This window comes from Ranitomeya imitator, chromosome 2 (assembly GCF_032444005.1).
Source record: "Ranitomeya imitator isolate aRanImi1 chromosome 2, aRanImi1.pri, whole genome shotgun sequence".
NCBI classification, from domain to species: Eukaryota; Metazoa; Chordata; class Amphibia; order Anura; family Dendrobatidae; genus Ranitomeya; species Ranitomeya imitator.
This window is the reverse complement of record NC_091283.1, coordinates 698707931-698732850: the sequence shown is the minus strand read 5'-3', so window position 1 is coordinate 698732850 and position 24920 is coordinate 698707931. Positions and strand designations below refer to the sequence as shown.

At 41.1% G+C, this 24920-nt stretch overlaps 1 protein-coding gene across 1 annotated transcript in view; it reads right to left on the bottom strand.

Annotated features, from left to right (window-relative positions):
• Positions 1 to 24920, bottom strand: part of RET (ret proto-oncogene) — a 158000-nt gene that overhangs the window by 8618 nt on the left and 124462 nt on the right. Inside the window, exons 9-19 of the mRNA XM_069753110.1 lie at positions 22326 to 22436; positions 21136 to 21249; positions 20617 to 20870; positions 18449 to 18596; positions 17657 to 17764; positions 16126 to 16340; positions 8905 to 9027; positions 8254 to 8324; positions 6487 to 6624; positions 6145 to 6244; positions 3414 to 3561 (exon numbers count right to left, since the gene is read on the bottom strand). Coding sequence (XP_069609211.1) covers positions 3414 to 3561; positions 6145 to 6244; positions 6487 to 6624; positions 8254 to 8324; positions 8905 to 9027; positions 16126 to 16340; positions 17657 to 17764; positions 18449 to 18596; positions 20617 to 20870; positions 21136 to 21249; positions 22326 to 22436 — 1530 coding nt within the window. The remainder of the gene's footprint in view (positions 1 to 3413; positions 3562 to 6144; positions 6245 to 6486; positions 6625 to 8253; positions 8325 to 8904; positions 9028 to 16125; positions 16341 to 17656; positions 17765 to 18448; positions 18597 to 20616; positions 20871 to 21135; positions 21250 to 22325; positions 22437 to 24920) is intronic.

The following is a 24920-nucleotide window of genomic DNA, read 5'->3' as shown; positions in this document are numbered from 1 at the left end:
ACACGAAGGTAACCAGAATATACTAAGAGGAAGTCCACCACGTAAGGTTGCAAGTTAAGACTGAGTTTTCGTGAGGCCAATGTATGCGATTTTAGAATCCAGGGTCAATCAATATTAATATTCTTACACACACTGGTAAGACTCTTCCCCTTATTGTGTATGGGTATAAAACACAGAATAATGGAAAATCCCAAGTCTGATTCTTTCATTACTGAAAATCAGAAACAGAAAATGAAGGAGTTTTGGCAAGAACTCTGCTTACTGTCGCAGGTCACCAACACAGCAAGACACTTATACCAGAGACAACATAAAAAACAATTCTTCACAAAACATAATGCAAAATAACTTGGACACGGCATTTAGGAAATAATGTCACCTTTGTCTGTGGTTGTGTGTAGCATCGCACCTTGGCCCTATACACTCGAGAAGTGAAAAACTGTAATAACCAAATCTAACCCGTTGACAAGAGTTATGTCGTTATTAGCAGTCGGGTTTTTCTAATATCATACAACCCTGTTAATGATATGTATGGTCGTCTCTCCACCACAAGACATTAAATGACCAAAATTTATAGATTTATAAATTATTTTTGCTTATTAAAACTAGTGCAATGTATGTTGGATAATGTTGAATATATGGACAAAATTTGGTAGAAATAATCTACATTTCGATTTTTATTCCGTAAGGTTATGCCATGCAGATTCTTTCCACGCTTTAAAGGGAATCTGTTACCAGGTTTTTTGTACCCCATCTGAGAGCAGCATAATGTAGGCAGAGACCTTGATTCAAGCAATGTGTCACTTACTGAGCTGCTTGCTGTCATCTTAATAAAATCAGTTTTATCTGCTGCTGATCTAGCAGTTCTATGAATGCCAAGTGCGATATAACTCCGCCCCCACCACTGATCAGCAGCTCTATGCCCATGTACAGTGTACACAGAAAGCTGCCAATCAGTGGTGAGGCGGGGTTATACACAGCTCATGAATATGGAGGACTATCTGACAGCAGCTTTACTAGTCCTCTAGTGAAAATGTCACTGTTTGATCAGCAGATTATCAAAATTACAGCCAGCAGCTTAGTAAGGGACACATTGCTGGAATCAAGGGTTTCTGTCCCTACATTATGCTGCTCTCAGATCATCTTGCAAAAACCTGGCAACAGATTCCCTGTACCTAAAACTAACCTGTTAGCAGGTTTTAGATCCTAAACCAAAGACATGTATATAAAGAGAATCTGTCAGCAGGTTTTTAGTACCTCATCTGAGACCAGCATAATGTAGGCAAAGAGACCCTGAATCCAATAATGGATCACATCAATTACTGGGTGCGTTGGGTCTGACACAATTAGAGGAGGTTCAATTTAGCAATGCAGCAAAGCTGTGGAAGCTGCCCCGCCCCAACCATGCTCTGTAGGCAAACAGTCTATAGGCAGTGAGGCACTTATCACAGGAGGGGGCGGAGTTGGACAATTGCCCATGCCCCAGCTAATCACAGCAATGTTAATCAAAATGTGATTAAAGCTTCAGTCTAAGTAAACAACAGCACACAGCCAGACATGTAACACGTTGTTGAGTTCAGTGTTTTAACCCTTACCTCATTCTGTTCTCAGATTACATAGCAAAAAATTGCTGACAGATTCCCTTTATCCATACTAGCCTGGAACAGTCAGTCTGACAATACCCGTTTCCTAGGATTAATATGTAGTCATCTCTTTGAACTATGGTTTTCTGGCTATAATCAGGAGCTGATCTGTAATCCGTGTATTCTCTTCTATACAGGATTAGGATATGATCTTCAATACTATCCACTGCATGATATTCTAGTCAGTCAAATGGATATGCAACGTAAAATGCAGTGGCACCTTACAAAAAACTACCAGTGATGTAATCTCAGACTTCCTAAATTATACAGGCAAACCTTAGAATAGAATCAGATACGTGAAGGAATACATCCAAGTTTAGAAGAAAACGTTACTAAAAGTGATGAACTACATTCTTCACTCTGACAGATTATAAAATTATTATATTTATGGTCATTAAGTTAGATTAAGATACTATTAGTGCGATAATATGGTATCAAGTAGAGAATAGCTATGTCTCCTACTTCAAGAATGTAGGAGAAGTCAACTTTAATAGAAGTTATTAAAAAAGTTTCTTTAAATTACCACAATACTTGAAAATTGGAAGTCCGCACTAGGACTACTTTTACCCTTTGAAATAACAAAGAGCAAATTGAAATATATACAGCAAGTCTTCATGATATTTAAGGTCAAGAACCAAGGGCATAGTTGTAGGGTGCAGATGTAGAAGTTGCACCAAGGCCATGGAGACTTTAGGACAGTTTTCGGATACACCTGAGCAATATTAAAGTAGATACCAGGTATTAGTTTTCACAGTCTGAAAGATTTGGTAAAACCACGGGTTTAGCCTACTGTGGCTATGTAATATCATCCAGTTACACAGAAGAAATTCAATGTTTGGTCTCTTTTATAAAATTTGGTTTAGTTTTTCTCTGGGACATTTAAGAAATCATGCCCTAGTTTTTTCTTCCAAGTTGCTTAGGCCTCAGTGTGAAACTTTTTGCGACTGTGTGGAAAGTTGTCTGTGGCCCATAACAGCTAATCACAGCACAGCTTTCATTTCAGATTCTATGTTTGAGAAATGGAAGCTGCTCTGTGATTGGTTGCCGTGGCCAACAACAACATTTATATTAAGACAGAAATCTGTCCAGCGTTTCTAGAGCATTAGTAAACTTTCTACAATCATATGATTGATGTGTCTTCTCATTGCTCAAGCTCAGGGAAATAGTTTGTTGCCTACGTAAATAAAATGAACTCCTAGTGTCTACTATTTCTTTATTATTCCTACACACTACTCTTATTTCTGTAAGCCTCGACCTTACTACTCACTGGATGCACTAGCAGATTACACTGACTGCTCTAAAGGCCAAGGAACATGAATGGAATGATCGCTGAACAGTAGATGATGCTCTTATGGGGTAGCTATTGTCTAAGCAAGATATTCTATGGAATTTATATATTAAGTATTGTTGCTCCACTGTAAAATGTCTGACATGGGTTAGGATTTCAGCCTTCAATTATGTACATAAAGTCCCAGCCTATACTTTAGCATGTATTTTATGGAAAATGTCTTCAATATTTTCTTACGTTTGTTTTTGACATTACTGCAGAATTAGTTAACCATTGGCATCTAAATTTTGCTTGCTAAAAACAATCTATATATATATTATTTTAAAAGATTCCAAATCAAAGTCAACAGGTTTTAAAGCAGAGTTTGATTTCTTAGACACACAGCCCTGGTGTTGAGAAGCAGATTTCTAGAGACGTTCAGATAGATGGAATTTGTCCTACTGGAAAGCGTAGCTAGAATCTAGTAAACGCATGGGATATTCTACCATAGAGTTTGTTTTCAATCCATGTTGAGGGCAGAGTTCTGGGAATTGGGGCATTATTACAGTCCACCAAAGGTGTCTCCTCTTCAGAAAGGCCATCGTCATAAAGCATGGAGTCTGCAGGAGTAGAGGCCGCAAGATCCAAATAATCCTAGAATGCAGAGTAGAAAATACAGGTTACAAACACTTCCAAGAAATTACATACAATAGAAAGACATTATACAATATGTTTAAGACGACAAGTAAATGGACAAAAGCACGACTGGCCATTGGCGTTACAAATCTCAGGCACCAGATGCACGTTCCAGGATGTCAGTAGTCTGAATTCAGACATCTGTGGGTCATGGTCAGGGTACAGACTATTATGCCCAGGACTGGCTGCAGTTCTAACTGGAACTTGACAGCCGCAGACATGTATAACTCTGGCAAGTTTGGATCAGGAAACCTGCAGCTGCACTTGGATCATGATACAATGACAACTGAAGAAGGATACAGTGGAAACCTTCTAGGGAAGCAGCCATGACCATAGGATTGTGTACAGTTTCTAATTTATGATCACCTGGCAAATAAACAGGGTCATTAATGGTGGCGTTGTGGCTGCCATGCCATGTATTACAGTGATCAAATTAAGTATTTGATACACAGCTATTTTTCAAGTTTTCCCACCTACAAAGAATGGAGTAGTCTTACATTTTAAACATAAGGTACACTTCAACTGTGAGACAGAACCTAAAGATCAAAACCAGAGAAATCCCATTGTTTTATTTTTATATTTTATTTATAAGCATTTGAAAACCTGACAACCAGCAAGAATTCTGCTCTCACAGACATGTTAGTATTTCTTTCAGAAGCCCTCCTACTCTGCCCTCATTACCTGTATTAATTGCACCTGTTTGAACAAGTTACCTGTATAAAAGACACCTGTCCACACACAATCACTTCAACTTCTCCAACATGGACAAGACTATAGAGCGGTCTAATGGCACCAAGGACAAAACTGTACATCTGCACAAGGCTGGGATGAGCTACAGGACAATAGGCAAGCAGCTGGTGACAATAGAATAACTACTGGCACAATTATTAGAAAATGGAACACACACAAAATGAAAATCTTCCTCGGTCTTGGGCTCCATTCAAAATCTCACTTCGTGGGATAAGGATGACTATGAGAAAGATCAGGAATCAGCCCAGTGACCTGAAGACAGCTGGGACCACAATCTCAAACATTACCGTTAGTAACACACCACGCGGTCATGGATTTAACTCCTGCAGGGCAAGCAAGGTCCCCCTGCTGATGCCAGCACATGTTTAGGCCAGTTTGAAGTCCACCAATGACCATCTTGATGATCCAGAGGAGGCATGGTAGAAGGTCATGTGGTCAGATGAGACCAAAATAGAACTTTTTGGTATCAACTCTACTTGCCCTGTTTGGAGAAAAATGAAGGACGAGTATAACCCCAAGAGCACCACCCCAACTATGGAGCATGGTGGGGAAACCTCATACTTTTGGGGGGTGCTTAGGACAACAGTTTCAGGGAAGATGGATGGGGTCATATATAGCAAGATTTTGGCTTACAACTGCCTTCTTTCAGTAAGAGCATTGAAGATGGGTCATCGCTGGGTGTTCCAGCATGGCAATGACCTGAAACACACAGCCACGACAACTAAGGAGTGGCTCCGTAAGAAGCATTTCAAGGTCCTGGAGTGGCCTAGCCAGTCTCCAGAAAATCTTTTTAGGTAGCTGAAACCTGTTGCAGTGTGTGCAAACTTGGTTCAGAACTATAGGAAACATCTGACCTCTGCAATCGCAAACAAAGTTTTCTGTATCAAATATTAAGTTCCATTTTTCTATTGAAGCAAATAGTTCTTTCATGCAATAAAATGCAAATTAATCCATGTGTGTAATCATACCATTTGATTTGATGTACCTAAGATGAAAGTTTACAGACCTCTCCATTCTTTGTAGGTAGGGAAATTTGCAAAATCGGCCGTGTATCAAATGCTTATTTTCCACACTGTAGGTGTCATAGGGAGTATATGGTGTAACAGCGAAGATTTAACATTCTGTAGCTGTGTGATAGATTGTGAAGGGACTCCGTTTTAACAGTCATTCTGTGCCACAAGGTCCCGCCGCTCTGTGCTTCACCAAAGGGCCAATCATTTAAGTACACCTTACCACCTGCTTGTTTCCCCTCAATCTCCACCCCCTCTTTTTTGACAGTTCTGACTTCATAGGGCTAGAGAAGGGTGGAGATAGATGGAAATCCAGCAGTTGGGAAGGTGTATCTAAATGATTGCCACCGCCGTGATTGGCCACGCCATCTGCTTGGTTTCAACAGTCATTCTGTACCGACAGATTTCCATTAATGTTCATTTAAACCATCAAGAAATTACGTGGAAGGGAAGATTGCTGTCATAGTTGACTATATCTGCAAATACTGCCCATGCCTTGACTGAATATGCCTCTACCCTCACCCCATTCAGGTAGTAAAACCTATGGTGGCCCAGGTGTTCTGAGGACAGCCCCTACACACATATATCTATCTATCTATCTTTCAGCATTACACTTGCATTCTTCAGTTAAATGTTTTTTTATAGCTACATACAAAATTGATATACCTTAAAAGAATTTTACATGTACCCCTTCCAGTCCTTTTTGTTTATGTTTTTTCGTATGGACTAGATTAGAGAAATATATATTTCAGTCTTGATACTATGGCCCTTTGGGACTCACCCGGCTTTTCACCATCATTTTCTCCAATTCTTTACTTATCTCACCAAACGTTGGCCTTTTGTCTGGCTCCTGCTTCCAACATTTCAGCATCAGATTATACCTAAAAATTCATAGGTCAAATTAATGCAATTTTCTTCCCTCGCATCAACAAATTAAAAATCTTTGAAAATTGTATAAATATGCTTTAATATGAAGGTATATTTCCGTTGGTGAGGTTTCAGACGTCTAACGGACAGCTCATATATATCACGGACGTGGGGACTCGCTTCTGAGGTTATTCTGTGCAATACAGTCTTATTGATCATACTTTCCAGGATGAAATTAACAAGACACCAAACTTACATTTCATCACTGCAGTTCTCTGGCTTTTCCATCCTGTAGCCAGTTTTAAGAAGATTAAAGAGGCGCTCAGGAGCAATACCTGGGTATGGATTTCCACCAAGAGTAACTATTTCCCACAGAAGAACTCCGAAAGACCACCTATTATCCAAAAATAGCACAAATATAAATGTTACACAGTAATTAGTACTTACGGAAAACCCCTACAATATAAATGAAAAATGTCAGTATTTCGAGGTGGGGATCTGGGTTCTAAGAGGTTACTGTTTACTAGAATGGAGCTATTCCAATGCTTGTAAAAGGGCAAACCATGTTAGCCTGTCCCAGCACGGTGTTTTGCAGTGTTTTTCTGTCTGTAAATTGCCCCTTCAGAGAAGAAGAGAAATATAACTCTAGTGCCACCTATTGGATGCCACCTAAGACTATGTTCATATATTGCGTTTTTGCTGCATTTTTTCTGCAGGCAAAACCTGCTCTTTTGGCAGAAAAGAAGCAGTTTACAAGAAAAGACCCATGCACAGCAACTTGTTAGAAACGTATATTCTTTTGGACATTTTCTATAGGTTTTTCAGTTGTTTTCCGCTGCACAATCCATGTGAAAAAAGATGTCATGCGTACATAAGTTCCAATGATGGGTTTTTGATGCTGGCTATTTGCACTACGCAATAAAAAAAGGAGTGTCTTACAGTTCAATTAAAGTGGATGGAATTTATAGAAATCTCATGCCCACTGTGCTTTTTTTATGTAGCATAAACCGACCTGCGGTGCATTTTTGAGATCCGCAAAATGTCAATTTATCTTGGAGTAAATATGACATACCAAAAGGAAACAGAAACCGCAGTATCAAAAACACATGTAAAATAAATGCACTTACACTTAAAAGTGAACCTGTCAGCAGTTTTGGCCGATATAAGATACGGCCACCACCTTTCAGGATTGACATACAGCATTCTATCATGCTGTATATCTGCCCCCAACCCGACCTGCAAGAGAAGAAAAATAACTTATTATACTCACCTGTGGAGCGGTCCGGTCCGAGGGGTGTCGCTCTTCTTGGTCCAGCGCCATGATCGCCATTCCTCCTGCTTGCTTCGTGTGGATGACGCGTTGCTGCATCATCCACACTGGCTCCCTGGCACAGCGCTCCTGCACAGGCATACTTATCTGCCCTGTTGAGGGCAGAGCAAAGTACTGCAGTGCGCAGGTGCTGGGCCTCTCTGACCTTTCCTGGCACCTGCGCACTGTACTACTTCGCTCTGCCCTCAACAGGGCAGATAAGTATGCCTGTGCAGGAGTGCTGTGCCGGGGAGACTGAATTATGCAGCGATGAGTCATCCACATGAAGCAAGCAGGAGGATAGAGATCAAGACCAGCGATGCCCATCAGACCGGACCGCCTCGCAGGGGAGTATAATAAAAGTTATTTTTCTTCTCTTGCAGGTCGGGTTGGGGGCAGATATACAGCATTACAGAATGCTGTATATCAGCCCTGAAAGGTGGTGCTCATATCTCTTATTGGCCAAACCTGGTGACAGGTTGACTTTAACTGATATTTGGCTAATTGGGTCATTAGATTTGCGGTCAAGCTAGAAAGTGTAGACCTATTACGATTTGCTAATATGTGGCTGCATCAAAGCAGTCTGAATGAAGCCTTCCTTGCTAGAGTGAAAAAATCCCAGACATTTGTACTATATTATTGGCTCTTATGTTTTATTATTCAGGCTAAATTAAAAAAAAAAACGTCCGGAAAGAAGCAAAATCAAAGACTTACACATCACTTTGTGTAGTGTATATATGATCAAATAAGGATTCTATAGCCATCCACTTCACTGGTATTCTTCCCTGAAAATTAGAGGGAAGTTATTAAACATTTACATTTTTTAATTAATAAAATAACTGTAAAATACCTGGACCTTACAAAAGTTGGCAAAATTCTAAAAGAGAAGAAAATTTACTTACTCTCCAGAATGTAAAACATTTCCTACAAGCAACATGCCAATAGGATCATTTCTAGTTTATGTCACATTATTTTATGCAGTACAGACAGTATCAGCATTCTAGATTTGGGAGAATAACTTGTTACCCTTTCCTTCAAATACACATGAATTGTAGATAAATGCAAAATTTACAACAGACAAGAGAAATATAATAAATTAATCTCTGCCTTATAACTTTATCCACACTTATGGCTGAATATTTATGCTACATGCATTAAAATAACCAGCATATACCAGGCGATAGAGGAAAATATGAAAATCACAACCATTCCACTTGGTATGCCATTATTTGTTGACCAGTCTGTAATTGTGTCATCAGAGCATAAAAATCAGATCTGCAATCATAGTCCTGGGCTACTGTATGTAAAGACCCCTTATTTGTAGCTCAGAAAAGTGAGTTATTGTAGGAGTGGTAATGGGATTACCTTGCTTCTCTTTACATACGAATCCTCTTCATAAACATCACGAGAGAGACCAAAGTCAGATATTTTCATTTTACGACCTTCTGCCACAAGGACATTTCGGGCTGCCAGATCTCGGTGAACAAGCTGGTAAAACAAGAAGTATTTAGCTAGATTTACTAGATAAAATATATCACAAGATTGTAATAAAAGCAACATATTTGGTTAGATAACCATTCAACATCACTACAAATGCTTGGCTTTGCCTCCTGCCGGGAGGTTCATACAGGAATGGGAGAGGGTTTCTCCTGTCTTTCCCTTTGTGCCACATAGGAACAGAAAACGTACAAAACCTTTGAACTTCTAAATGAGCGAAAAGCTTTACTTTTCCCCACGTCTGTTATGCTACAAGAGCACAGGAGACATTTTCTAATACCAGTATAGAGAGTAAGGATTGCGCCAGCGCCTCTATTGTTGGTTCCATACAGAACTTCTACACATGCTGGAGAAAACGTGGGAATATCTATTTCTTACATTCCTAAAGCCTTTTCCCCCTTATGCAAACCTAATCTAGGGGTTAAAAATGTTATGCCCCAAAATTGGAAATCTTTGGAAGAATTTGCCTAAATCTCGCATATCCACAGAATGGGCTGATTGAAGATAGCTCTGCAGCCATGTCAAATTATACTGGTACCAGGTAAGAGGGAATGTAACTCTAAGGCTCGTTTCACATTTGTGTAGGGCAGAGCTGCGGAGGGCTGAGTAGTTCCTCCATTAAGCCCCGCCCACTGCTGCACTTCTTCCATTCAGCTCTGCCTACGTCGGCATGCCTCTGCGTACCTATCTTTAACATTGGGTACGCAGGCCATACGGATGTATGCAGATACCTCCGCATGCGTCGTTTTGATGCTGCGCCGAATGCAACATGTTGCATTTTGTTGTGGTTGGAGCAGCGTCAAAATGATGCATGCGGAGGCATCTGCATACATTCGCATGACCTGCGTACCCAATGTTAAAGATAGGTACGCAGGACCCATGCCGACGTAGGCAGAGCTGAATGGAAGAGGTAGGCGGGGCTTAACGGAGGAGCTACGCAGCCCTCCGCAGCTCTGCCCTACACAAATGTGAACCTAGCCTAAGGCTATGTGCACATGATGAGTTTTTGTGGCGTTTTTTCTGCTCTCAAATGGTCCAAAAACGCAATGGAATCCTTGTGCAAGGTAATTCAATTACTGATCATGTGCACAACAATTCAGATTTGTCAATTTCCGTGCTTATGTGTAGTGCGTTGTTTCTGCAGCATGTCAATTCATTTTTCTTTTATACACCCATTGACTTAATTGAGTCAGTCAAATCCGCAGCAAAAACGCAGGTGTAAAAATGTTTGCGGATTTGCTGAGTTTTTGTTTTGCGTCTTACCGTCTTTCTATGGTGTTTCCCACCCTTTCATCTGTGTGACAGCCTGGGAAACACCCGCGCAGTGGTTCTTATCGGCAGTTGTTTTGATTTGTTGTGTACATTAAAAAAGTTCAAACTTTACATATTTTCTTGGGATTTCCCTATTTTTTACATCTTTTTCTCTTCTATTTTCTCCGGTTCTTATCGGCGCCTACACAACCACAGGTAAGACAGTCTGTCAGAGCGCTGCGAGATAACGCTGTCAGATGTCAGAGAGTAGAAGGTTGCAATAGTCAAGGTGGGAGATAAGGGCATGCACTATTGTTTTTGTGGTATCGAGGTCAAGGAATGAACGGGTCCAGGAAATATTTTTGAGTTTGAGACAGCAGGAGGAGGCAAAGGCTTGGATATGTGGCTTGAAAGAGAGGGCAGAGTCGATGATCACCCCGAGGCACCTGGGGAAAGTGAGCAGCCATTGACATTGATGGATAGGTCTGCTGGAGGGGTAGAGTGAGATGGGGGAAAGATGATGAATTCTGTTTTGTCCATAGTAACATAGTTAGCAAGGCGGAAAAAAGACATTTGTCCATCCAGTTCAGCCTATATTCCATCATAATAAATCCCCAGATCTACATCCTTCTACAGAACCTAATAATTGTATGATACAATATTGTTCTGCTCCAGGAAGACATCCAGGCCTCTCTTGAACCCCTCGACTGAGTTCGCCATCACCACCTCCTCAGGCAAGCAATTCCAGATTCTCACTGCCCTAACAGTAAAGAATCCTCTTCTATGTTGGTGGAAAAACCTTCTCTCCTCCAGACGCAAAGAATGCCCCCTTGTGCCCGTCACCTTCCTTGGTATAAACAGATCCTCAGCGAGATATTTGTATTGTCCCCTTATATACTTATACATGGTTATTACATCACCCCTCAGTCGTCTTTTTTCTAGACTAAATAATCCTAATTTCGCTAATCTATCTGGGTATTGTAGTTCTCCCATCCCCTTTATTAATTTTGTTGCCCTCCTTTGTACTCTCTCTAGTTCCATTATATCCTTCCTGAGCACCGGTGCCCAAAACTGGACACAGTACTCCATGTGCGGTCTAACTAGGGATTTGTACAGAGGCAGTATAATGCTCTCATCATGAGTATTCAAACCTCTTTTAATGCACCCCATGATCCTGTTTGCCTTGGCAGCTGCTGCCTGGCACTGGCTGCTCCAGGTAAGTTTATCATGTTCAGTTTTAGAAAGCGAGAGGAAAAGAAGGCCGAGATGGCAGACAGACAGTGTGGGATTTTGTTAAGTAGGGAGGCGAGGTCAGGTCCAGATGGGTAGATCTGCGTGTGTTGGCTATATACACTGTATAATTCATAATTTTGTATTTCGATCAGAGCTACAGATATGCATGTCCATCGTCATAGATTTGTCTGGGGTTATTGTTCATTGGGAACATATATATTAGCGTGCATAATGTCGCCTTTCGTATGAGTAGTTTTATATAGTTGTTGCTAGGTGATTATATTATATTTGTTTTTATTATGTATAGCCCTCCTCACATGTAAAGCGCCATGGAATAAATGGCGCTATAATAATTAATAATAATATCACCATGGGAAAAATAGGACGCTTGTTCCCCTGAGTGTGCTGGAACCTGGATCAGTGTCCCGGGTAGCGGTCATGTAACTTGATCATGTGGTAGTGTAAGTAGCACTGATTAGCCGGTTTGAGAGCCAAGGATATTGTGGGCAATGATTGGTTAGATACATAAACAAGGGGGTGAGTCCTGATTGGGATTTGGTTTCTATAACAACATTCCTTGATCTGTATGTGATTGGTTGTTTTTCTGATACTGATTTTTTTGTGTGCAAAATTCTTTGTTTAGTTTTTTTCTTTTTATGCGTTTCATGTAATAACGATTTTGATTATATATTGGGAATATGGTGTTTAGAAATGTAATGATCTATTATGTGTATATTTTGTATTTAAGAAAACTGGGCAGTACCTTGTGAGTGATTGGTGTGCATGTGCCACCACACTATACAAGGCTGCCATTTTATGTTTTGCACATGCTTGATAAAGACCTATAATGGTCGAAACGTTGCATCATGGCAAAATAAAGCTCTTTTAATCTTTCATCACCTGGATGGGATGCGGTTCCTTTTTTGTACTCGCATGTAGAACAGTCACATCATGAGTCGGTGGATTTGGCGTTTGGAGAGTATGGTTTAATTAAGATTATTAAAGGAGTCTGTGTCATTCTTTCAAATAAAGGATTTTATTCTGGGTGTCTGTTTTTATACAATTTCACTATGGAGTTACTAATGGATAGGTGTCTTATACACGCCGCCTATCCATTACTAACTTGTGAGCTTGATGTCACCTGACAATACAAAGATGACATCAACCCCACAAATATGAACCTCACTTGCCACTGCTACAGGGCAAGTCGTAAAAGCGAGGCTAAGCACCAGAATCGGCGTATCTTATAGATGCACCTTTTCTGGGGCGGCCGAGAGCCGATGTTTGTAGTCTGGGAGGGGCCAATATCCATGGCCCCTTCCTAGGCTATTAATATCAGCTGTCTGCATAGCTTTTGCAGGTTATTATAGGGGTACCCCACGTCATTTTTTTGGGGGGCTCCCCCATTTTAATAGCCAATAATGGCTAAGTATACAGCTATGAGCTGATATTAATAGCCTGGGAAGCTCCATAGGTATTACTCCCTTCCCAGGCTATAAACATCTGCCCCAAGCCATTGTTTTTCCCTCTGCTGGTTATTAAAATTATGCGGGAGCCCAAGCATTTTTTTTATCTTTAAAAGTAACAGTTGCTGTCTGATTACAGCCTATGTATGTTCGTTCTATTAACGCTCCTACATAGGCTGGTGACAATGTGGGTGTAGGTTTGTGTGTTTGTTGACACCTTTTGATTACTAAGCGCAGAGCTACGTGTCAATGTCAGCTGCTGCCCTAAACCCATTACCCTGATGCCGCACTTCATCAGCATGAAAAAAGTGGTGTTGAGCCAAGAAATTACATCACAAAACTTTTTAAAAAAATTTCTTTATTTACTGTAGCTCAAAAAAAGTCTTAACTGCTGTACAAAAATGCATGCAGCAAGCATACAAAAACGCGCATTTTTGCTGCAGTGTTTTTCCTGCCAAGAGATGCAGAAACTTTGCAGAAATTTCTGCAAGCAAACACTCAACGTGCGCACAGCCTTAGGACTCTTTCACATTTTTGGATATTTCTGGTACTGGAAAAACCAGTACCGGAGATAGGTGTCCGTGTGTGTAATTTTTTTGGCATGTGTGGGGCAACCGTGTGCTACAACAGTATCACATGTACCTGCGCCTGGGGAGCAGGGGTACAGTAAGCACTGTTCCCTGTTGCTGAAGACAGCTTGCATCATTGTCCCCTGCTGTGATCAGCACGAGCAGGGGAAAATGTTGAGAGTTGTATTCAACTGATAACCATGAGAGCAGCAGGTGGCTGATGGGAGTATTCTGCCACTGACTGAGCTGTGAATAAATAAATATTACTGTAGATTACTGAGGCAGAGTTCCCGGCCAGGCTGAATCGCGGTGACCTCAGCGCTGTGAGAAAAAGTCAGATAGTTCAATGCAGATCACCGTGAGAATTTCACTGACTTTTTCCTCACGGTGCTGAGGTCACCACAGTTCAGCCCAGGAACACAGCCTCAGTAACCCAAGGTAACTTAGTGACCCAGCCTCAGTGACCCACGGAACCCACGTAACTTCAATGAGGTCACTGCTAGTCACTAAGGCTGAGCTCGCAGCAGCTCAGTCCTCAGCCTGAATGGTCACATCCTGGCACCGTCCAGATTAAAACCCATTTATCCCCAGACATGGATTACGGCATGTGACTGATCAACGAACACGTGAGGGATATGGTAGTTTTTTTATTTTTGTTTTATTACCAGAGACGAGGGCTTCAATGGCATGGGTGTTAGGTGAGTTTAACGGTGTTTGTTATTTTTTGCCCGGTTTTTCCCACAGCACAAGTGGGGAGAGCAGGGCAAAGCGCCAGAATTGGCACATCTAAAACATGTGTATTTTCTGGGTGGCTCCAGACAGCTATTCTCAGACTGGGGGGGCAATATCCATTACCACTTACCAGCCTGGGAATACCAGCAGCCAACTGTCTGCTTTAGCAAGGCTGTTTGTAAAAAAATGGGGGCACCCCAAGCAGTTTAAAGCTTTTTATTTAAAAAAAAACAGTAGGGAAACTTCTATTCTTGATAATTAGCCTTGCTGATGTCAGTTTTGCCTGGCTGGTTATTAAAAACACTGGGGAACTGACGCTGTTTTTTTTTTACTATTTATAGCACAGGCGCCGGCTGATGAATACTCCCATTAGCAGGCGCCTGCTCTCACTGTTATTAGCGGCAGCAGGTGTAGGCTGATGGGAGTAGCAGTCCCATCAGCCGCTGCCTGCTCTCATCAGTTGAATACAACTCAACATTTCCTCTGCTAGTGCTGATCGCAGCACAAGCAGGGGAGAATGATGAGAATTGTCTTCAGCACCTGGCGCTGGGGAACAGCGCTAACAGTACCGCTGCTTCCCAGGCGCCGCTATGAGTCACACTGACGGCACACAGATGTCATCAACGTGTCATCAGTGTGCACATGTGTGGGACGTTTTGTAGCCAGTGCTGCTGTTAAACGAACACGTCAACGTATTCTGGATGTGTAAAGACCCATTCACTTGAATGGTTCTACATGTGTCTTAGGTACATACCGGACACACTGATGTCTGAAAGAGCCCTACGATTTAAGCTCATAACTTTATACCAGACAGATTTGTAACTTTGTTTTCACTTTTTCAGCTGGACCCTAATGGTATTTATCATGTTTACTTCCATTCCATTCACTCCATTCTCCTCTGTACAGTTTTCTGGGATTTAAATAAATCTGAAATAAAGTAAGTAAAGCTATGAAAAAAGCAATATAAATGACAATTACTTCTTGAATCCAGTGCCACTCCAGCACTGCTGCTTCTGTGCTCCTTTTCAGTCCTGCATGGATCATGCTCTGTCCAATCACTGTTACTTTTGGATGTTAGGTTAGTAATTGGCTGCAGTGGTCCAGTGACATCGCTGGGACATTTGCTCACTGTCAAACCAGTTGGGACTATCTACTAGTGTTGTGGCGCTGGGGCAGCGGGTTACGCAATGCCAAGTGATTATTTCTCTATTTTTAAATTTTATTTTTCTTATTCAAATTGGCAGATTTTGTGAAATCCCAGAAAACTCTTAAAATTCAGAATGTATCTATTTAATCTACACAATCCAAATATGGGGTTTTGTTGGAAACCCATCAGATTGAGAATAAAAGTAATAAAATATTATTTATGATTACAAATGAGTATTCCTGTTGGAATCAATAGGTACTTTTGATCTTTGGCTTACAGTGGATAAGGTTGTGTAATACAGGATAAAGGAAGTTAAGAACGTGTGTTTTTAAAAGAAAACACTGTGGCCTGACTGGCGCATCTTTCAGCTCTCAAGCACCATGGTACAAAAACATTTTTGTGGCATTCACTGAAGTTTGTTGGGAAAGCTCAGCCAAACTGCTCCTGGTGGAACTCATCCCTCTTTTCAAAAAGTAAGAAAATCTATCCATGACAAAAACACACAAAATGTCACAATAATGCTCAAAAGTTTTGTAACAAAAAATAATAAAAAAAAAAAAAGATTAAAACAAGTGGCATAGCTCGTTTGATGAATCGGCCACTACCTATAGAGAGCATTGATATCAGACAGTAACCAATTCACATAATATAGAATAGTTACATATGCATAATGTACGACAGTTTTACATACCTTCATTTCTGCCAAATATTGCATTCCTCTGGATATTTGCCATGCAAAGGAAATGAGGTCTCCCATGGTCAGCGCTCTTTCATCGGGGTTTTCCAAGTAGCTGGAATTCCGATTTGAATCACCGCCTACAGAACTTGGTCCTACTTTGCGACTTTCCCTTAGGAAGCTACGTAATGAACCGTACTTTGCATATTCTACTATGAGATAGAGGGGGCCTGAATCAAACATGGGGAAAAAACAATCAGAAAATATTAGAGAAGATAAAACTATTCAGTAGTTTTCCAATCATCTACCTATTTTATTCTACCACTAGAAGGAGGGCCGATGCTATCTCATCTGGAGGGCGGTAATGTCACGATGGGCGCAGGCATGCGGTGCTGTTGTTGCCTAATGGCATCCTGTGATAATCTAATGACTTTTGCATCAGGGGACTCATGTGATTGACGCCTACGCTTATATGCATTGTTTTTTTGTCCCAGCGATGGTGTTGCTCTTCAAGAGTCTCATTTGCCCTTTGTTGTCTTCGACGTTGTGCCTTTGCTGCTTTCCTTTCATTGTCATTGGCATACTTTTTATGAGGAGCCATGTTGGCGTTGATATTTGCTTTTTAAAGGGGTTTTCCCACGAACAAAAGTTCATTTTAAAAATTGTCCGTGTCTGACAGTGTTCCGAACATACCACAGCTTCTGACATTACAGTAGGAGATCAGAGAGGATACATTTTGTGAGGTAAAATATTTTTTAAAAACACAAAATGAATCCACTGTGATCCCTTGTTGTATGTCAGTATTATCTTTTGCTTCCTCCCCTGCCCAGCAGATGAGGTATGCTCCGTACACAGTCAGACAGTCAATTTTTAAAAAGAAACTTATGTTCGTGGGAAAACCCCTTTAATGTGATCGGCTTCCTCTGCCTGTAGAAATGTCGCGCATCTGCAGCTGGGATCAGCTGAATGATTCACTGCACCTACGTGTAATTCGCGCAGGTGCAGTAAATCAGACAGCTGGCATCTTTGTGCAGACACATAGCAGCGGTCACATTAAAACTGCGCATGCACTCCTCCTGTACAAAGATGGCAGCAATCAGTGAATCATTCGGCCGATCCCGGCGGCGGCGTGTTCGCGACAGTGTTCTGCTGGTGGTATTGCGCAAGAAGCTGAGTAAGTGAGTGTGAGTGAGTGAGTGAGTGAGTGAGTGGTACCACGCAATAGGTTGATACCAGCAGCAGTTTCCATATTGAGACAACCATCACTTGGGTGTCCCAATATGGCAGGCACTGAACTTCCTCTGCTTGGAATTCTGGGATACGGTGACATCTGGATAGAACAGGAAATGAAAACATTACAAGGCAATTATATAAATATAAATATTCCTAATTTTTGTTATAAGCAGCACATACAGTAACTAAGCTTGTTGAGGATCTGTAATGTACAGAATTTTAATAGTTAGCTACTGCAATATGAGAACATTAGACTGATCTATCTAACTGAAGAATGATATCCTGGGATATATGTATGATGGGACGCACTTACCATCTTGTGTACAAGCCCCATACAACTTTATGACATGTGGATGATTAACCTGCTTCAAGAGGTTAAATTCAGAAAGAAGATCCCGTAATTCACTTTGGGAGGCACTTTCTGTGTAAAAACATGAGGACCAAATTTAGTTTTAATTCTTTTTTACAATTTTTTCAGGATGAGGATCAATTCCCTTCTCCTCAAATTAAAAAGTAAACATAGTACATTGGGAATGTTTGACCAAAAAAATTCACACCTGGACTTCTCTAGATTTCAGTAACCAAAGCCCCTGCCATAGAAGGAACATTTGCAGGTACTATAATGCAAAAAGGTACCCATAATGGGATAGAGAATTTTCCTTAGAACAGGGAATATCAAAATCCAAAATTCCCAATCTTTTTTCCATCTAAAATCTGATATTAGGAGAGAATCACAAGACCTCCAAGCACTTTGGAAGAGTGTTCCTATCAGGGCTCTGAGTTTTGGGACTGTAAGGAAAGTCATTTAACAAAGAACAATCATTGTACATGCCAATATTATTTTCATGTATTAGTATCATACAGTTAATAAGCAGCGTATGGCCTCAGTAGATTTAACTCACTAAGTTTGGCTTCAAGCTTAGCAGGTTGTCAAGGTCACTTTACATCATGGCCGCCATTGTATCATTGGCCAAAATTAATATTGTACAAACAATATGTCAAAATCCCTGGCATTTGATACTACAAGAGGAAAAATTGGTTGGTTGTGGGGACAGATTATGTCATTGTTTTTATGTACAAAAATGTGACAATTTTCTAGTCTTACCTTTTAACATTTTGACAGCCACTGTAGTGTAACCAGCTTTCCCTTTCAACCGAAATGCTGTTGCCTTAACAACTTTACCAAACTCTCCTTCACCAAGAGTTTTACCCAGAACCAAGTTTTTCCTTGGAAATTCCCACTTTGGATCTTCCTGTAAATGAAAAAAGAGAAAGTAAATCAATTTGGAAATTCTTACCTTTTACTAAATACCATACTTTTCAATTTTTTCGCTTTATAATCCGAATGAAGCTTATTGGGGAGGGCGACTGCAGTGGGGCGGGATCCCAGGTGGGAGGATCCCAGGTGGGAGGCTCGGTGCTGCAGGAAGCTTGCAGTGGTGACAGCAGTAGGGCGATGCCTGGGCCCCCGAGCTAGTTGTAGGGGATGTTCAGCGGTGTGAGACTTTGGTGGGCCCTGGACTTTCACAAAATGTCGTCGGAGTCCCCACACTTGCCATCGTTTTTATTGCGGTGGACTTAGGGAAAATGATTCAGCGCATGCGTAGACAGATCTCGGAAGCATCGCCTCACTCCTGCCGCCACTGCTAGCTTCCTGTAGCAGAGCGACCATGCCTCTGGGATCCCACTCCATCGCAACTGTTCTCCCCACAATTTCAGGTGCACTCTTATGGTTTTATAATCCGCAAAATATGGTACGTTGATGCTTATTTGTAAAGCAGCAAAAAGACATTAAAATTAAAGAGGGAGATTTAATTATCCTCCATTCCTTGATTGAACTTTGTGGACATGTAAATAAAAAAAATGCATATGTAAATATACTGTACCACAATATTTTCCAATAAAAACATTAACCTCTAGATTTGCAACCTGTCATAATTACACCTCTCAGTGTGTCTGGGATGCAGTTGCTGACGTCTCAGCCATTCAATCTGATGCAGGGCCGTGCTGATCCGTCAGTGTGTTCACCGACAGCTCAGCTGTCCAATCTGAGACTGGCAGGTGCTGGGCGGCCTTCAGGTGTTCAGTCCCAGATTTCTGCCAGACGTAGATTTAGCCGTGTGGTTTCTCTCTCTGGGCTTTCTTTGTGGAACGTTTTTGCCACCTGATTCTGGACTTCATTCTAGCCATCCATTTTGCCAAGCCCCTTTGCTCTGATCTATTTTCCTCCTGATATTGTGACCTCAGACCTTTACCTGTCTAAGCCCTTGTCTCTTCCCTCTATTTAGGATGTAACCTCCTGGCTTTTGCGTTCGAACTCCTTGACTAAAACGGACTCATGGTTTGTTCGTGAGAAGTGACTCAGCATCACACAACTTTTCTGGAAGTCCTCCAAAAGGTCCAATCAGAATATTATAGCCAAAATTTTTATTTGGTCTTTAAATTAAAAGGTTTTTGTAGCACTATTTCCTGTGCCCCTTCATGGTGTCCATGCAAGGATGCCGGCTTACTGCCCACCCGACAGCATGGTTCCCCAGCATGCTCCTGCTACTTCTTGGTGTTTGCACCATAGTTTCCGACAGCCCTGCTCTTAAAAAGGGAACGTGTGCAAATCAGCTTGTAGCTGATAGGCATTTATTATAGTGTGAGCACCTGCAGGATGGCTACCAGCCAATTGCTGGTGCACATCCTGTACCACTACTGTATTCCACTATATCTGCATTCTGAGGATGGATATTGAAAATTGAGCAGCTGAGGTTTCTCCAACTCAAGGCCTTACAGAATCCACATGGTCTGCTGCGATTAGCAGTATGCCACTTGTGTTTTTTTTGTTTTTGTTTTACCAGCACACATGAGCCATTGTTATTTAAAAGAAACTCGTTTAAATTACCTGTCACTGCCTCTGCATTTCAGAATGTCTGGGAGTCAGGTCCTTCTAGACTACCCAGATCACCAGGACTACCAAATGGTCTAAACTTTACACCTGAAATAACCACTTCACAGTCCCAGAAATATAATATAATATATAGATAGATAGATAGATAGTATTCATAGGGTTATTCCCTGAATCAAATGTCATGGGATAGAGGATAAATTACTGATGGTGGCCGGTGATCTTGAGATTTGAGCTCTAGATCCCAGCAATTCCCAGTCGTTAATGATGCGGAGGTGTGAATGCTCACCTCTTATACTTTTGTTTCTGAGAATAACCCTGTAAACAAGCTATTTATGATTATCTAAAAGTGTAATGTAATATTGGGCTAAGAAACCTACTGGTATTTTAAATGTATCCACTGAGACTTGATTCTCCATGGAATCTAGAGATGGTCGCCGGGCATTTGTTGAGTAGCTGATTGGGTAAGATTGAGCTGGTCGGCGGAAGGTCATCTCAGCAGAAGCTATAGGGGGTTTTGGTGAATTTTTGTGGTATCGGTGAATAAAGTATGAGGACAACAGCACAGAGATGATAAAGGACAGGAAGACTCCACAAGCGATAACAGTCTTGCAGGCGTCATCACACAACTGAACTGTAAAAGAAACCGGATATATTCGTAAACCAATTTATTTTCCAAGGTTTTTTTTAACCACATATTTATTGCAATAAAACCATTTATCTGTAATTTTATAAGTCTATCCATGCAAATTGAGCCTGGAAGAATGATGGCAAATTTCAGCTATAAAGTTTGCATGGAATCCAGCTCTGTTCCAATACATAGGGTGCAATTCAGGATCAATACCACAACTTGCATTTATGTTTTAAAATTGCCTGTACATTTAGAGAAAGTTTCTTACCCTCCTCAATATCCTTTTCACAGTAGCATTTTTCCGGGAGGATGCAGTAACAGGTGCCATGACCTGCTTTTATTCCAGGAACTCCTGGATCATGTCCGCCTATGATTGCCAATTCTGAATCCCAAAGAGAAACAAAACCCTCAGGTTAGACAGCTCCATTAGATTTTCCATAAACGGTTGATAATGGAGGGAGACATGACTGAGCCGTAAAGGTGAAAGTCTATCAGTTAATTTATGTCAAAGAATAATAATGCTCCAGTACAATAAAGACACTTTAAATGGTAATGTCTACAGTAGGGACTACAGATGAATGGATTGCTTTGTGCAACCCTGATCCATGGTCCAGGTCAATGCTCTCCAGCTATAGACAGGAACTGTGCAAATTTACTGAGCTTCCAAGTTCCCTGATGCAGCATTTGATTCGCCAACCTGGCGAGCCATCACCCCTACGGTGCACAAATCATGTCTCGCCAGCCCAGCTAGTCATAAGCCCAGCCTGGGTTCCCGAGGATAAGAAAATTTGTGCACCTTCTGTCCACAGGCAGAGCTGGCACTGGACCATGGTCTGGGGTTGCGCAAAGCAATCCATTCATCTAGTTGTAACACTCTTTAGATTTGTTCTAGATAATTGTGATCCATAATATGGCTGGGGTACCTCTATTGAGGCAGACTTAACGTGCCATTTTTTTAAGAACTAAAATAAAAAAAAAAAACAGAGGAGATATGGTATTACTGCCCCATGAAATGGTCTTTGAAAGTGAAGTTTGTGCTCCCTTGAGAAGGCCAATGCAATGTTAATGAAGAACGATACAATTCATGGCACCATAACTCCATATGCCACATGCTTTTTAAGAGATGACGGTCACTTCAGCTATAAACGTTAGGCTGAATGGTTGTATTCTTCTCTTCTGATAGGGTAGGCATTCAGACAACCCTTTCTTTCCTGTAGCGAGATGGGCAGAAGCAGTAGTCTTGGACTCTACTGATGGCGGCAATGGAGGGAAGTATAGGGTCTATTATAGATTAGTTGGGCACATTCTATGGCCACACTAACCAGCATTTCTCTACCTGCTTCATTTAAAACCCTGGAGAGGAGAATGAGGTTTTTAGCCAACACCAAGAAAGTTCATCAAGGCCCAGTTTACTATTCTGTCAAACAGAGAAAGTATGTAAAATAATAAAAGACGCACTTGTGCAATCCTGGGGACAGATTTTAGAGTCTTTTTTCTCCACAGCATCACAAATCCCATCAGGGCACGTAAGGATACTTGGTGTACAAGTAGAATAGTTTTTAGTGATCCCTTTAAAATGAAGAAAGGAGAATATTAGTGGAGAATAGACAATCATCCCTTATTCCAATCCTGTGCACAATGCAGATGAGGCAATACGAACACATTACAGACATCTCTTTTAAACAAACAAAGTTTTTTTTTTTTTTTTTTTTAAACACCTCAAGTAGATGGGTTATAAGAAGAGGATTGTACAGAACTAATAAGTGTTATTTCGTATTTTATGAATATTAAATGGAATCCAATTTATGTAATCAGATGTGCATCTGAAAAGGTTTGTATGCTGATGATGACTGATAAAAGAATGTTCTGAGAGAATGGGGTGGGTATGCAATGGGAGGAAGTAGTGGTCTGTATTATTTCCTTAAAAACGCACAAGGTAGTTTGCTCTAGAAGTGCTGAGATATTAATTGGACAGCACACTGATCAATGTTATTCAATGGGAGGGTGCTGATTGTTTTTTTTTCACTGACAGAATCTGACAGTGAAAAAAATAAAATAAATAAAATTCGAAGCATGCACGAATTCACTCTGAAATAGGATGGATGTCAGAAAAAATCAAATGCCATAGGGAGCCAGAGTGTAGCATCCGATTTTAACTGATACTTTACAACTCTGTAGCATAGGTAAATAGTCCTGTAAAAGATTAATAGCTGCTGCTGTAAAAAAAAACAAAGCTGACAGCACACGGATCACGAGTGAGAAAAACAAAAACATGACAGCACTATTGTGAATCAAAATGTTTTATACTGTCTTGTGACCCTAGCCATACACGTATATTGCTGTAGTTTGAAAAGCCTGTAGACATGCAATGCAAATAATCTGTTTCCAACTGACTGATCAGAATTTTTCTTTTAAAACTCCTGAAACATACTTTGATATTATTTTAAGTTTCCTGCAATTGTCACTTTTTTTTCTACTTTTATGGCCAACTGTCTTTATTTCCATTTTTAGATTGTTTATATGAAAACATCTACATCTGACTAATATATATTTATATACATACACACATATATACTCGAGTATAAGCTGAGATTTTCAGACCATTTTTGGGGGCTGAAAGTCCCCCCTCTCGGCTTCGGCTTATACTCGAGTCATACCCAGGGGTCTGCAGGGGAGAGGGGAGCGTGGGCTGTCTAATTATACTTACCAACTCCTGGCACGGTCCCTGCAGGTCCCCCACTCCCTAGCGCCCCAGCTTCTTCGTGTACTGAGCGGTCACATGGTACCGCTCTTTACAGTAATGAATATGCGGCTCCACCTCTATGGGAGGTGGAGCCGCATATTCATTACTGTAATGAGCGGTAACTGTGACCGCTCAGTACAGGAAGCTGGGGCACCAGAGAGCTGGGGACCTGCAGGGACCGCGCCAGGAGTAGGTGAGTATAACGGGGAGGGGAGCGCTGCGCGATATTCACCTGCTCCCCGTTCCGGCGCTGCTCCGTCTTCAGTGTCTTCTACAGTGACGCTCAGGTCAGAGGGCGCGGTGACGTGGTTAGTGCGTGCCCTCTGCCTGAAAGTCAGTGCAGAAGATGAAGATGGAGTGGCGCCGGAATGAGGAGCAGGTGAATATTGAAAGTGCCGGGGGCCTGAGCGACGGAGAGGTGAGTATGTGTATGTTTGTTTATTTATCGCAGCAACAGCAAATGGGGCAAGTGTTTGTATGGAGCATCTCTGGGGCCATAATGTTTGTGCAGCACTATATGGGGCAAGTGTCTGTATGGGGCCATAATTAACGTTTGTGGAGCATTACGGTATATGGGGCAAGTGTCTGTATGGAGCATCTTACGGCGCCATAATCAGCATTTGTGCAGCATTATATTGGGCAAATGTGTCTTTGGAGCATCTTATAGGGCCATTATTAACCTTTAAGCAGGATAAAATGGGGCATATTTTAATATGGAGCATCTTATGAGGCCATCATAAACTTTACGGAGCATTATATGGGGCTCCTGATTCAATATGGATCTACAGATGTCTCAAATAATTTTACTTGCATTTACTTTAGTTGCTGCATTACCAACCCTAGGCTTACATATATATATATATATATACACATACATACATAAATATATATACACATACATACATACATATATACATACATATATATATATATATATATATATATATATATATATATATATATATATATATATATATATATATATATATATATACATACATACATATATATATATACATATATATATATATACACACACACACACACCGTATTTTCCGGCGTATAAGACGACTTTTTTAACCCCAGCAAAATCGTCTCAAAAGTCGGGGGTCGTCTTATACGCCGGGTACAGCGTGGGCAGGGAGCGATCCTGGATGGTTCCCAGGGTCTGAAGGAGAGGAGACTAAAAAAATATTGATATACTCACCCTCTGATGGCCACTGGCTCACAGCGTTGCAAGCAGCAGCCTCCGTTCCTAAGAATGCATTGAGCGTAGGACCTGCGATGACGTTGCGGTCATGCGACCGGTC